We start from the raw sequence: 12774 nt of genomic DNA, 5'->3' as shown, positions 1-12774 counted from the left end.
CACGGAATACTACTGATTGCAGATTTGGCCAACGCTTCCCCAAAATAACTGGTTTATCTGAGCAGGTTCTGCAACAAAACACAAACATACAGCACTTTTATTCCAGGCTGATGACACACTGAACATGTGACCATGTCTAGCCAGTCCTGCTTCAGCCTTGGCACTTGTGTGGATTCACCCTCACATATGATACCAGCCTTAAAACCGCCTTAGAGCTGCTTATGATGAGGCAGACACAGACAAGGTTATGTGTTGTACCTCTGAGAAAGGCCTTGCAATGAATTCTCAGAGGACAAAGAAGAGGGGGGAGAGGGGGGTGGGGGTGTACCACTGCAAAGAGAGAGCAGGGCACCAAACTAATAAGAAAAATAGAAATCCCAAGAGAGAATTGTGCGTACCAAGACGGAGAGTCAGCGCAGAGGAGAGACGGAAAAAGGCTTTGGGACAAAGCTAAGTTTAGGGTGACTGAAGTGCCCAGTAAATAGTTGGGAATTAAAGAAAGAAGATCATGAAATCCAGGGTAACTACAGAAACAATATCAACCATGAACTCCATTTCTGACAAAAGTGTGCAAGTTGGGAAAACAAGACAAAGTTCAGACTGTTCGCAGTCTCTATGTATGGCCACACACACACACACACACACACACACACACAGGCATGACTTTGCTAAATTGCCTTCATCTCAGAGGACTGACTGCACTAGAGTGCAGCAAAGCAAAACCACAAACTTCAGACTTAAGGCCCATATCAGCAAGACAACAAATCCATCACAGCCTCTTACAACTACAAACGCACCTAATGCACAGAGTCGGGCGCGTCCCAGAAACACGGCTGTGCCACAAGAAAACACAAGCCTCAAGGGAAGAACGGTATCAGATAAGCATCAGCGGCCCTGAGTAGCTCATTGTAAAAATTCTTGAATAATTACCCTCTAATAAAAAATGCCTTGGCAGATTCGTTACATTCTCAGAAGTCAGAAGGTGCTGATTAATTTTCTATAACAGAAAAGCAGCTCTGACAATAGTGCCACCTGTAATGTAAATCACAAACATTAATGCGCTCGTTGTGATGAGTGAGCATTTCTGTAGGAACATTCACATGAACCTGTATGGTGGAAGTGCTACACAAGCCAAGCTTACCAATAAATAAATGAAAATGGTTTATTTAACAAAGAAAAAAAAAAATCCTGAAAGGAAAGTCTTTTCCTTTTCTGCTATGGGAAAGTGTCCAGAACAGAGGACTTAACGCTTTCTGGTTTCTCTTTGCCTTATTTAGTGACGGAATCACTGTTCGTAGCTGTTACAACATAAGCGATAACAGGAACTAACTGGCTTTAAAAAAAAAAAAATAATTAAAAAGAAAAAATAAAAGTTGAAAAAAAGTTGAAGAAAAGAAATGGATAAGTGTACACATGTTCTTTAATAAATAAAATTACTTAAGTGTCATCACATTGCTATAGTAAAAGAGGAATTAAATAAGTGACGTCGTAGAAAAATATGATAAAAAATAAGATTATTTCCCTATAACAGTATGCCCCGTTGTGGCATTTTTACCAACAATGTACAAAGGTGGACGCAAACAGTTTAGGGCTTTTCTATCCATCTCTTGTAAAGGAGTCGTGTAAACACATTTTCTTGTATACATTACACTTTAGCATAATACAAGTATAACTAAATATAAGAATATAAATTTTCATGTCCATCTTAGACAGCTACCATATTACAAAATACACATACAGAAATGACAAAAAGCTCAAACAAATTTAAAAAAATATAAGAGTGACAGATAGGAAAGCCTGATTTCATGCCAATCGGCAACATCCGCTTTCATTCATCGTTAACTGCAGAACCACTGAACGTCATTGGAGCTGTAAATCTGCACTGAAACTTCAGTGTTCAGCTCTATTCAACGCTCGCGCATAACTGTGGGCAGAAATAGAAGTGCGGTGCCCTGTGGGATGACCTATCTGCGGCATGGCATTTCCTGTTAGCCACTTTAAATGATATTGTTCTGACTGGAGAGAATTTCAGAAGGAACAATTCAGCAAAAATGCTTACACTACTGTTTGGTCACTTTAGTTTGACCTTATTTACATGTTCTGCACTGAATTTTCATATCCTCTGAGAATGCTGGACAAATGCAGCCAGATCTAAATTGACTTGATCCCTTACCCATATATCTACCATCTATGGGTGAGGGATCAAGGCAATTTAGATCTGGCTCCATATGTCCAGCATTCTCAGAGGATATGAAAATTCAATATATGATAAGTAATGTTAATATGCGGTTTGAAATGTAGCGTATTGGCTGGATGAGACATTTTATTATGATGATACTTTCCTGTGAAAATCATTATGAAGAGCAGCCTAACTGCTTCCGAGTCTCCAGTTCAATCCTCAGTTTGAGTAACCTGTCGGTGTGGGTTTCCTCTGGGTTCTCTGGTTTCCTCCCAGCTCCCAAAGATGGACTGGAGACTATAAATTGTCGGTAGGTGTGAACAAGTGTGTGAATGCGTGTATGACTCTACTTCATGTCTAGTTTTCCCAGGATAGGCTCTGTATCCACCAAGACTGTGACCAGGATAAATTGGTTACTGAAGATAAAGAATGAATATGATTACAGTGTAAATGGTGTGTCAGGATTTGTCACCGTTGAACTAATGAAACTGCACTAGCTACATATTTCACATTTTCCTAGTGTCACTACAACTGCTCATGGTCTGAAAACCACAACAAAACTAAGCTGATTTTCACAATATTAGGTCCTGCTTGTGTTTGTTCATATTTCCTGTGAGTCAAAGGAAATGAACGCAGGGTCACAGCAGTCTAAATACAGGCGCTCAGCCTCTTTAACTGGTTCAAACAGACACTCAGTCTTATTCATACACCAGACCTGAACATGTGCCTCAAAACACCTGTATTTAATAAAAGGGACTCCTTCGTGTGGACTTGTCCCAACAAAGTCCCTAGAAAACACGAAATACATATGAAATAGCACAATTTTACTGGGAACAGGATCCTGTATCAGCATGTTACAACAGGAAGAGACAGGCAGATAAATACAGAATACAGAAATACAGCTATCCAGAATAGGAAAGTTTCTTCTCTCTCACCACACACACACACACACACTATAGCATTAACTAAGCCACAGTGTCCTTGAAGCCAAGCCCTGATGTCTATAATCTGTCCTAAAATTATGTGGCCTCCTAGAACACTACATGTCCATTTCCAACAGTTCAGAATCTAGGGATGAGAATAAGAGGATCCTGTCAGTTTTTACTCAAATTCGCCAAACAACATCAACAACATCACGAGAACATGTTCTAGAACAATGACCACCTAACCCCCTGGTTACAGCATGCTCTAGAATGATGACCACCTAACCCCCTGGTTACAGCATGCTCTAGAATGATGACCACCTAACCCCCTGGTTACAGCATGCTCTAGAATGATGACCACCTAACCCCCTGGTTACAGCATGCTCTAGAATGATGACCACCTAACCCCCTGGTTACTGCATGCTTTAGCATGATGACCACCTAACCCCCTGGTTACAGGGTGTTCCAGTATGACAATCACCTAACATCCAAGTCAGTGTGCTCTTGAAGTGAGGCTGCTGATTTGAGACAGTGTGTATACAGTTTGGACATGCTGAGGACACAACAACAGGAGGTAATTGAGGACTTGAAGACTTGAGGAGAAGCTGAACACAAAGCTGATTATTGTGAGGACAGTAAGGATTATATGACGGAAACACCACAGTACTAACATGGAAAACACTACACTGCCAAATGCCAAAAACAGCAATGAAGAAAAACATGAAACATGACTCATGTTCTATTTCTACATATAGGATGATGACATACAGCCATAAGAATGTTTTCCACAGACTTTCCCCTAACGACGACTCATGAGTTACGGCGGGCCATCAAAGCTTCATGGGCAGAAGACTTTTGACGGGTGAAAATACAAGCACGTTTTTCGAAAGAATCAGGTGTCAAGAGATTTTTTTTTTTAAAAAGCGTATAGTCCAGATGAAATTTCTTCATCATAAAGAATTGATTAATGGTTGCGTCACAGCTTAGAATCATTATGCAGACACAAAATCAGATATAAACTGAAGCAAATCATCCTAGACATTCACTGTACTACAAAAACGAAATATCTTCCATGTTGATATTAATGTGTGTTACTATAATGGCTGTGTGCCAGTGACGTATACTACATTCATGTTCAGTATCCACTTTAACATGGTCACGGTTGATCCGAGGGGTATTGGACGTGAAGTCGAGAATACTACCTAGATGGGATGCTGGTTGATCAGGGTACTTTAGAATATCCAGTTCAACCAGTGGTGAGGTTTTCAGACATGGGAGTGAACTGGAGAACCTGGCAGAAACCCACATGGACACAAAGAGACCATACAAAACTCTACACGGACAGTAACCCGAGCTCAGGATCAAACCGGAGACCCTGGAGCAATAAGGAGGCAATGATACGTACTGAGTCATTGGGACACCTGTGCACATTACAAACGCACATATACACTCACCGTCCACTTTAATAGGAACACCTGCTCATTTATGCAGTTATCCAGTCAGCCAATAATGTGGCAGAAGCACAATGCATAAAATCATGCAGATGCAGGTGAAGAGCTTCAGTTAATGTTCACACCAAACATCAGAATGATTACTGGTGCCAGATGGGCTGGTTTGAGTATTAAGTCTCTAGTTTTTACACAGAACGGTGGAGAGGGGGAAAAAAAAGAAAGAAAGAAAGAAAAAAAACCCATCCTGTGAGCAGAGCATCAGCAGGCAGAAATACTTTGGTCATTCTGCTCTGATCTCACTCATCAACAGCCTGGTTTGAGCTCACAGGAAGTCTCAAGAAACTCAAATATTCACTCTTTACAACCATGGTGAGCAGAAAAGCATCTCAGAACATACAACACATCAAACCTTTAAGCGGATGAGCTACAAGAGCAGAAGACCACATCAGGTTCCAGTCACGTCGGCCAGGAACAGGAATAAGAGGGAATCATGGGCCCAGACTCACCAAACTGGACAGTTGAAGATTAGAAGAAAAGGGAGAGAAAGAAAGAAGAAAAAAAAAAAAACCCTCACCTGGTATTTTTCTAGTGTCCAACTGTCCGGTTTTGGCGAGTCTGCACTGTGATGCTGAGACATTATTGGCTGACTAGAAAACTGTATAAATTTGCAGGTTCACAGGTGTTCCTATTAAAGTATTTGTTTAATTGTTAGGCCAACAAGATCTAAAATCAGGGGTGGGACTACACACTTGTTTACAAATGTAACAATTTAAAAAAAAAAAAAAAACCCTCAAACACGCCTACATACTGGACTGCAACAGTTTCAGTTTTATTCTCAAACAAACAAAAGTATCAACATACAAAGCATGATACATCTCTTATTAATAAACATGGCATCCAGTGAAAAGGAGTTGCCATAATGTGCATTTAAAAGGGAGCAATAAATGTGAGGGCGACACTTTATAGGTTACTATAAATAAAGCAATAGCAGTCACAGTGAAGCAGTACGCCCAGCGCAAAGGCATGCGTCTTAAAGGTGAACCAATTTCTTGATTCTGGTACGTGGGCGGATTATTTACCCTCCAGTGGCAAAAACAAATAGGCTGATGAACTGGTCTGTCCTGTTAAAAGGTATGCTTTTGTTTTTTGTTTTTTTTGTTTTTTTTTAAACAACAAGAAAGGGTGGGGATGAGCTTTCACTGCAGAAACAAAACAATCATCCACAGTAACCACTAGCTTAAAACTCGTTAGTGTCTCATAAAGCTAGTTACAGCACTTACAATCACTGAACAAACATGCTGTACAATCACAGCTGTTAAAGATGTGTGCTGTGAAATTATTACAACCCCTATAGTCTTTCTATTTTTTTTTTTATTACTACTCCACGTTTACACAGGTTACATGTAAACCTCAATAATCAATCACAGTTGTAATAGGCAGTGTGATATATATGCAGTATTATATGGTGCTATTCTAATGATTATATGGCGTTAGTTGAATGATTCTAGCACAGTAATTTATTCCAAATGCAATTTCACAGTACTGCTCTAATGAGTCTTATGAATAGACAAGATCAAGTGGGGGAAAATACTTATCAGTATGGTGCAAGTTCTCTAATGTGCGATTTTGAAAGTAGCTGCGAAGACTAACATACACAGCATCTGTGATAACTAATCATGCACATGATGTCAGCATTTCTGAAATTTTTACCTGCACACACTAGCCTCCTTTTCTGAAACGTGGTGCCTATTTGCTTGGCGTTATAAGCAACCAACAGACAACAGAGACTAGAGACTATTTATGATGCTTTAGAGACTACAGATCAAGGCTGTCTTGTGGAACAAGACACCAAATCCACCGATCATACCAATAACTAAAAGAGACATAGATTAAATATTCCAAACCGTTAGAGCTCTAAGATTAAAAGGCACAATGGTTGAATCGGAACTCCTCTTAAAACAGTGCACCATGTCAGCATGAGCCTCAAGGTGTCCTAGCAAAAGAAATAAACAATACCACACACATACAAACCCTCGAACACGGAGAGCCAGAGGGAACCTGCAAGAAGTGACACATTTAACACTGAAATGCCAACCAGCCCTGATCGTCCAATATGATTCCTTCAAGGCCACCATGGAGACCATGACTATGTAATAAGCACCAAATGCTCAGACGAGCTATATTAGAAAAAACTGTTAGAATATGCAACTATAACTGTAAATTTAGTTATACAATTAACAGGGTTTTAGATCCCATCTTTACAGCTTTTCGAGTACTATGAAAGGACATCATCTGAAATGGTGTTTAGAGGCTTCATTAGATTACATGAAGCACAAACAGGTGATCTTTTCCTGCTAAGAAAATGCTTCCTAAAGACAAGCCATCAGTTCTGGTCTCCCAAATTTGGTTATTTGCCACCTCCCCAACTGAGTCTCCCTGATCATACGACAGCTACCGACAGGGGAAGGTGAATGCTATAACATGCCTCCTCCAAGATACATGACGCTAACCTCCACACCATTTCGAACTGCTGCATCACAGTGCAGCAGAACACACTTGCAGGAAAGCACCGTCAACCCTCTTCCACATACACGAGCTCATAGGCAACAATGATTGACTGAGTAATTTGGTATTTTAGTAGTAGTGGCTTGATGGTTAGCACGTTTGCCACACACCTCCAGTGTTGGTGGTTCGATTCCTGCCACGGCCCTGTGTGTGTGCAGGGTTTGCACGTTCTGGGTACTTCCGGCTTCCTCCAGATACTCTGGTATCCTTCCCCAGTCCAAAGACATGCATGGTAGGCGGATTGGCATGTCTAAAGTCTCCATAGTGTGTCAATGGGTGTGTGAATGTGTATGTAATTGTGCCCTGCGATAGATTGGCACCCAGTCTAGGGTGTACCCAACCTTGTGCCCGATGCACCCGAAATAGGCTCCAGGTTCCCTGCAACCCTGTAGGATAAGCGGTATAGAAGATGGATGGATGGATGGTAGGTATGTGGTATCTAATTTGTTTTTTGTAATCAATCTGACTGGTGCTCAGGTATTTAGATTTGTATAGGTATTAGACCCTGTTTACAATGCAAAAAAATCTTAATTTTGAGATTTACAGTATACATCAAGTGTAAATCTTATCCAATCCAGTTACAAAACACATGAAACAATTAGGTGTAAACAGGGTCTTGCACTTACTCTGCTATACTAAGCGCTTGATCCTGGTGAGGTCCCAGTAGATCCAGAGCCTATCCCAGCCCAGGAAACAATACAAAATGGATGCGACACCTAGTCCTGACATGTACAAATCATAATCTTTATACTACACTCAGCACAAATACGACCTTTTCTTAATGACCATAATCACTTCACCAGTTCATGAGATGCTACGTGCAGCTGAAGGAGTCAGGATGGATTTGAAGGGTAACATGAGAGAAAAACCAAAAAAGGGATTTCATACAAATATATTTTTGACCACAATCCCTCGGGAGCTTCTTGAATAGAAAACTCTTAACTCCAGTGGAAAGACACAGATCTTTTTTTTTTTTTTTTTTTTTTGCTGTCTCAGCACTGCCTGAGAAGGTCTTCCAAGAAAAAAAAATAATAAATAAATATCCTGGCCAGACTTTTTTTTTTTTCCCCCCTTTTTCTTTCTGCAGATGGCACAGAAGTTAGAAAAGAAGACATTCTTACCCAGGATGGAGTGGACCCGCACTGACAGCTGGGTTCGGAGGATCAAAATGGGCTTTTTGCCAATGCTGCAAACAGAGAGACAGAAATGGTACAGGATGAGCAGGCAGTCATTTGAGGGTCATTTGATAGCCAATATACTTGAGACTTTTAGTGAGTACCGAGCTTATTCACTGCTTAGGTCAGCACTGCAGTACCAAGTCGTCCCTAACACACTCAAACCCGATACAGACGTTTAAAACAGAGTGTTAATGCAGACGGATGGATGGATGACGTGAAAGCGTTACATGATGACTATCCCACACATGCACTCTCAGTGAAGGTGGTCAACATGGGTATTAGGACTTGGAAAGTCAGACTGAGGAGAATCATGGGACAGACATGGAAACTATGCTGCATGATGGTCAGCTGCTAAAGTCAGAGCAGTTTATGGCTTGGAATTTCTTTAAAAAAAGGTGTTGAATGTAGCCAGTTGCAACAAAATTAAATAAAAAAATATATATTTTTTAAAAATACACAGAGCAAATTACAGTCTTGTTTTTCGTATATTATTTCAAATGACGCTTTTCAGGACTGGCTCGCCTTACACAGCGTGGAACCTGACGGAGTTCCAATTGTGACCACATGCTTGCTGGGGTGAACACACATACACATTAACTTCATGACCTTATAAAACTAAGACTAGCCTGTAACTGATCACTACATGCATACAGACTGGGAAAATCGTGCTCATTAAAAACCAACTCTCCCCACCCCCGATTAGGGTTTTCCTTCTTCACCAATGCCCGTGATTACATCATTTTCAGAGATTTATTTTCTTCATTGGCTAGTCTGTTTGCTTTCTCAGCATAATTTCATGGTCCCTGCTTCACTATCTCAGCGGAAAATGAAGACTTTGATTTCGTTGGTTTATGTAAATGATGCACACTGGCAGGAATAGGACCACAAGTGACCAGAAAATAAAGTGTCTGTTTTGCCAGTAAGAGAGTGTACAAAAGACAGGACACATTCAAATTATGTCAAGCTTGTACATATTATAGCATTTTCACCAGTGAATGAGCTTTTATGTACAAACGGATTCATAAAATCAAACTACTGATATTTAGTATGGAGCTTTAATAATCATTTCAGGTAGACAGGAATTGGGTTTATTGTGTACCAGATGAAACTAGAAAACATCTGAGCAACAGAGAAGGATTACGAGAATGTAGGAGAGAGCAAGACCGAGCATGAAAGAGCCTGCAATGCTGATGTATGCAAATCGATAGTCAGGTTCCTGTCAAGTTCTCAGTATTATAAACTGAGTGACTTGTATTTAAAGCTGAACCGCTTTCACACATTAACACTACACTATTAAGGTGAACATGAATTTTGTCTTCCTCAAGTAGAGAATGTTTCTGGAGCAACCCAGGATGTCAACCAATGATGTCATCAGTAGTCTCTGGCTTCTCCCACACCATTTAAAGCTTTTGTGCAGCTCAGAATTTTGGTTCATAAAATAAAAGTTAAATGGCTAGTCGTTAAATATTGAATGTAGGTAACCAGTTCGGCCTGTCTATACACAGCTAGCTAACTTTAGCCCAGAAGGCTCCTAACAAGAGGGCGAGTCCAATGAAAACAAAAAAAATTTGCATTGTTTATTGCAAATAGGCATCATAAAAGTGCATCAGGTTTAAAGTAGCAGCAGAGACGGCTGTTGAGAACAATAGACCACTTTAGCAACTTCAAATTTAATTAACTCTCTCTCTACTTTTATGTTGTGCTTTTAAGGTCTTCATTTGATTCCCCTTCAAACACAGAATGAAAGTGTAGCATGAATATTTTCGATTAGGCGGTTTGTTAAAATTTTAGGAACTCGTACGGCAGGAATACACAATGCTTCACGACTCTAGAAATTTCCTCCATTTTTCAACAACCTCAGCTAGATATCCATGCCAGTTACATATGGGGTTTGGGCTGAAATTGATTCCAACTGATGTATCCCGATGCCATTTTTAAGACTTTTTAAAAGGAGTATGTTAGATGGCAGCAAGAGGTTTAAAAAAATAAAATAAAGTAATACATAAAAAAGCGCTGACCCAGACATTTATTCTATTTGATGAAATCCCATTCACTCCACTAATGAGCTGCTGAATTATTGCTCAAGACTATTTAGATTACAAAACGTTTTAAACACTGCGTCCTGTGGTTCAAGTCCTCGGGACATTAATAGTTCTTTCCAAGACTATCAAACATGACGTAAATAAAAATGTTACTGATAATGAAATCATAGTTGATAAATATTAAAAAGATAGGTTAATGATTGTTTAAATTTTAATGTTTAACTACTGCTATTAAAGTGAAGTGACTGGTTACAGAATATATTCATATAATAGTCCTAAGTATACATAAGCATAGTTTAATTGACACAACGTAAAATTGACCACATGTACCAAGTTACCAACTATATTACAGGAAACCCCAACAGGAGTTCAAGAAATTTAATTTAAAAAAAAAAAAAAAAACCCTGTTCCTCAATCACCCTGCCATGTTACATGAATGAATCCGAGTCATGTGGTCCACTCCCACTTCCTGCCCTGAACCAAGATCTCATACCAGGAAAGTGTGAGCATGAATGTGTGTGTGTGCGCACGCGGGTTCGCGTCAGAAGTGCCATGGCCATTATGAGCCCATTTGGTCCATCTCTAAGCTTTGTTATTTAACCCTATAAAGCTCAATCCTTTCCTAACTGATTCATACACATGACAAACCAAAAAGGCACATTGAAAAGGAAAACTAAGAAGCAGTGAAGTGGGGAAAAAACAAGACCAGAACTGGAGAAAGTACGAGACACACACACACACACACACACACACACACACACACACACACCAAAGTTATTTTAGATATTGAATACAATTAATGAATGCATTTTTTAACCAGGAAATGCAATCAGTTATGATGGCAACACATTTGAAAAGCAGGAAATTAGCAGTAACAAATTTTCCTTAAAACAGAAACATGACAATTTCCTGTGAATCATGTTAGCGGACAAGTATTTTGCAATGAGTAACGGGATTGATTTGGAATTAAGAAACACAGTAATGAAAGGATTTTTTTTTTAACATGATGTACATTCATTATATATCAGGATCAAGACTGGATACTCTTTTCCATAGGTGTTAATTTGTTAATATGCACAGGCAGAGCTTTATCCTCTTGTACAAATGTTTACAGAATGTTGATAAGCTTATTGGCATACTGTATTTTCACAAGGTTATAATTGTTTGTTTGTATGTTTATTCTGCCAGCTCGATGGAAATGCAGCTAGTGAAGACTTACGCCAAATCATCGTAGAACTGTTCCAGTTCATCCTTCTGCTCTGCCAGTGAGGACTCCAGATCCAGGTAGTTTCCATTAAGAGCCACCTGCAGCGCACACTCTTCTAACTGAGGGGTGGAGAAAAGAGGCGTCAAAGCCAAACACGTGCATAGGCACAACACACACACACCCACTTTATGATTTCCTATATTTTGACCCTGCATCTTGTGCATCACCCTTTGCTCCTGCATTACTAAACTATCAATATGACACCTGTATCTTATACAATGAAATGCATGGCATTATAGTTGGTATATTTTGCAAACAGTGAAAGTCTCTGAGTGAATACATTCCAAAAATATTATTACAAAAGGCCATTAAGATAATCACTTGAAAAACTCCATTTAGTCCACACCACAAGTGCATTCCAAAAGCTGAGCTATAATATCTGAATGAGGAATGATGGAAACTGTTCCTGGCCATCATTATCCAGTACAAACAAACAGTCACTGTAGGGACAGAGAGGAGATTCCTCAGTCTTATCTGGCTGCATTTCCCATGCTGTACGACGACACTGCCACGTTCGCTGTAATAATGAGGATGATTGAAGCTGTTTCTGCTCCCCTTATCAGCTGCTTACAGATCCCACCCTTTCCTGAAGGCTCAAGACCATACACACAAAACACACATACACAAGCCCAAGAAATGTGTGCAAGTTATTGTAGACCGCTTGCATGTTGTGTTGACGTTCTATATCCCTTTGCCTTGTTTTTGGTTTTCTTTAAACAAACATTCTTGACAATAATCTTAAACGCCATTGAAGTAGAAAACATGTCTCACTTAAACTTGAGGGGCACACAGGCACTCCTTCATTTAAAGTTTTTATTTATTTATTTATTTATTTGTAATTGATTATTTATTTATTTTTAAAGTATAATGCTTTAGTGTAATGCTTGGAACAATGGTGCATACAGTTTCACACTACTCACACTACTTCAGTTAGTGCAGTTATAATTTTTAGAGTAAGCTATACAAACCTTTCAAGGTGAAGGATGCATACTAAAAAGGTACGAGCAGTGTGCATTTGATCAAGGGTACTACCCCAGTTTACACTTTGATACCCTTCTTTCTGAGTGTACAAGTGATCATGACAGCAAAGTGTTCAACTTTCCTAGTTCAAATGAATTCATTGACACCCCCAGGACAGAATGTATTGAAAGACGTTTTAAAAATCACAT

General features: G+C 39.6%; 1 protein-coding gene across 7 annotated transcripts in view; it reads right to left on the bottom strand.

Moving 5' to 3' along the window:
* Nucleotides 1-12774, bottom strand: part of fhod1 (formin homology 2 domain containing 1) — a 54368-nt gene that overhangs the window by 40387 nt on the left and 1207 nt on the right. For all 7 annotated transcript variants that reach the window (XM_053616684.1, XM_053616685.1, XM_053616687.1 and 4 more), the window contains exons 2-3: nucleotides 11558-11664; nucleotides 8240-8304 (exon numbers count right to left, since the gene is read on the bottom strand). In XM_053616684.1, coding sequence (XP_053472659.1) covers nucleotides 8240-8304; nucleotides 11558-11664 — 172 coding nt within the window. The remainder of the gene's footprint in view (nucleotides 1-8239; nucleotides 8305-11557; nucleotides 11665-12774) is intronic.

The sequence above is a fragment of the Ictalurus furcatus genome, chromosome 27, assembly GCF_023375685.1.
Source record: "Ictalurus furcatus strain D&B chromosome 27, Billie_1.0, whole genome shotgun sequence".
NCBI lineage: Eukaryota > Metazoa > Chordata > Actinopteri > Siluriformes > Ictaluridae > Ictalurus > Ictalurus furcatus.
Note: the sequence above shows the minus strand (reverse complement) of the source record. Positions and strands in the feature narration are given on the sequence as shown.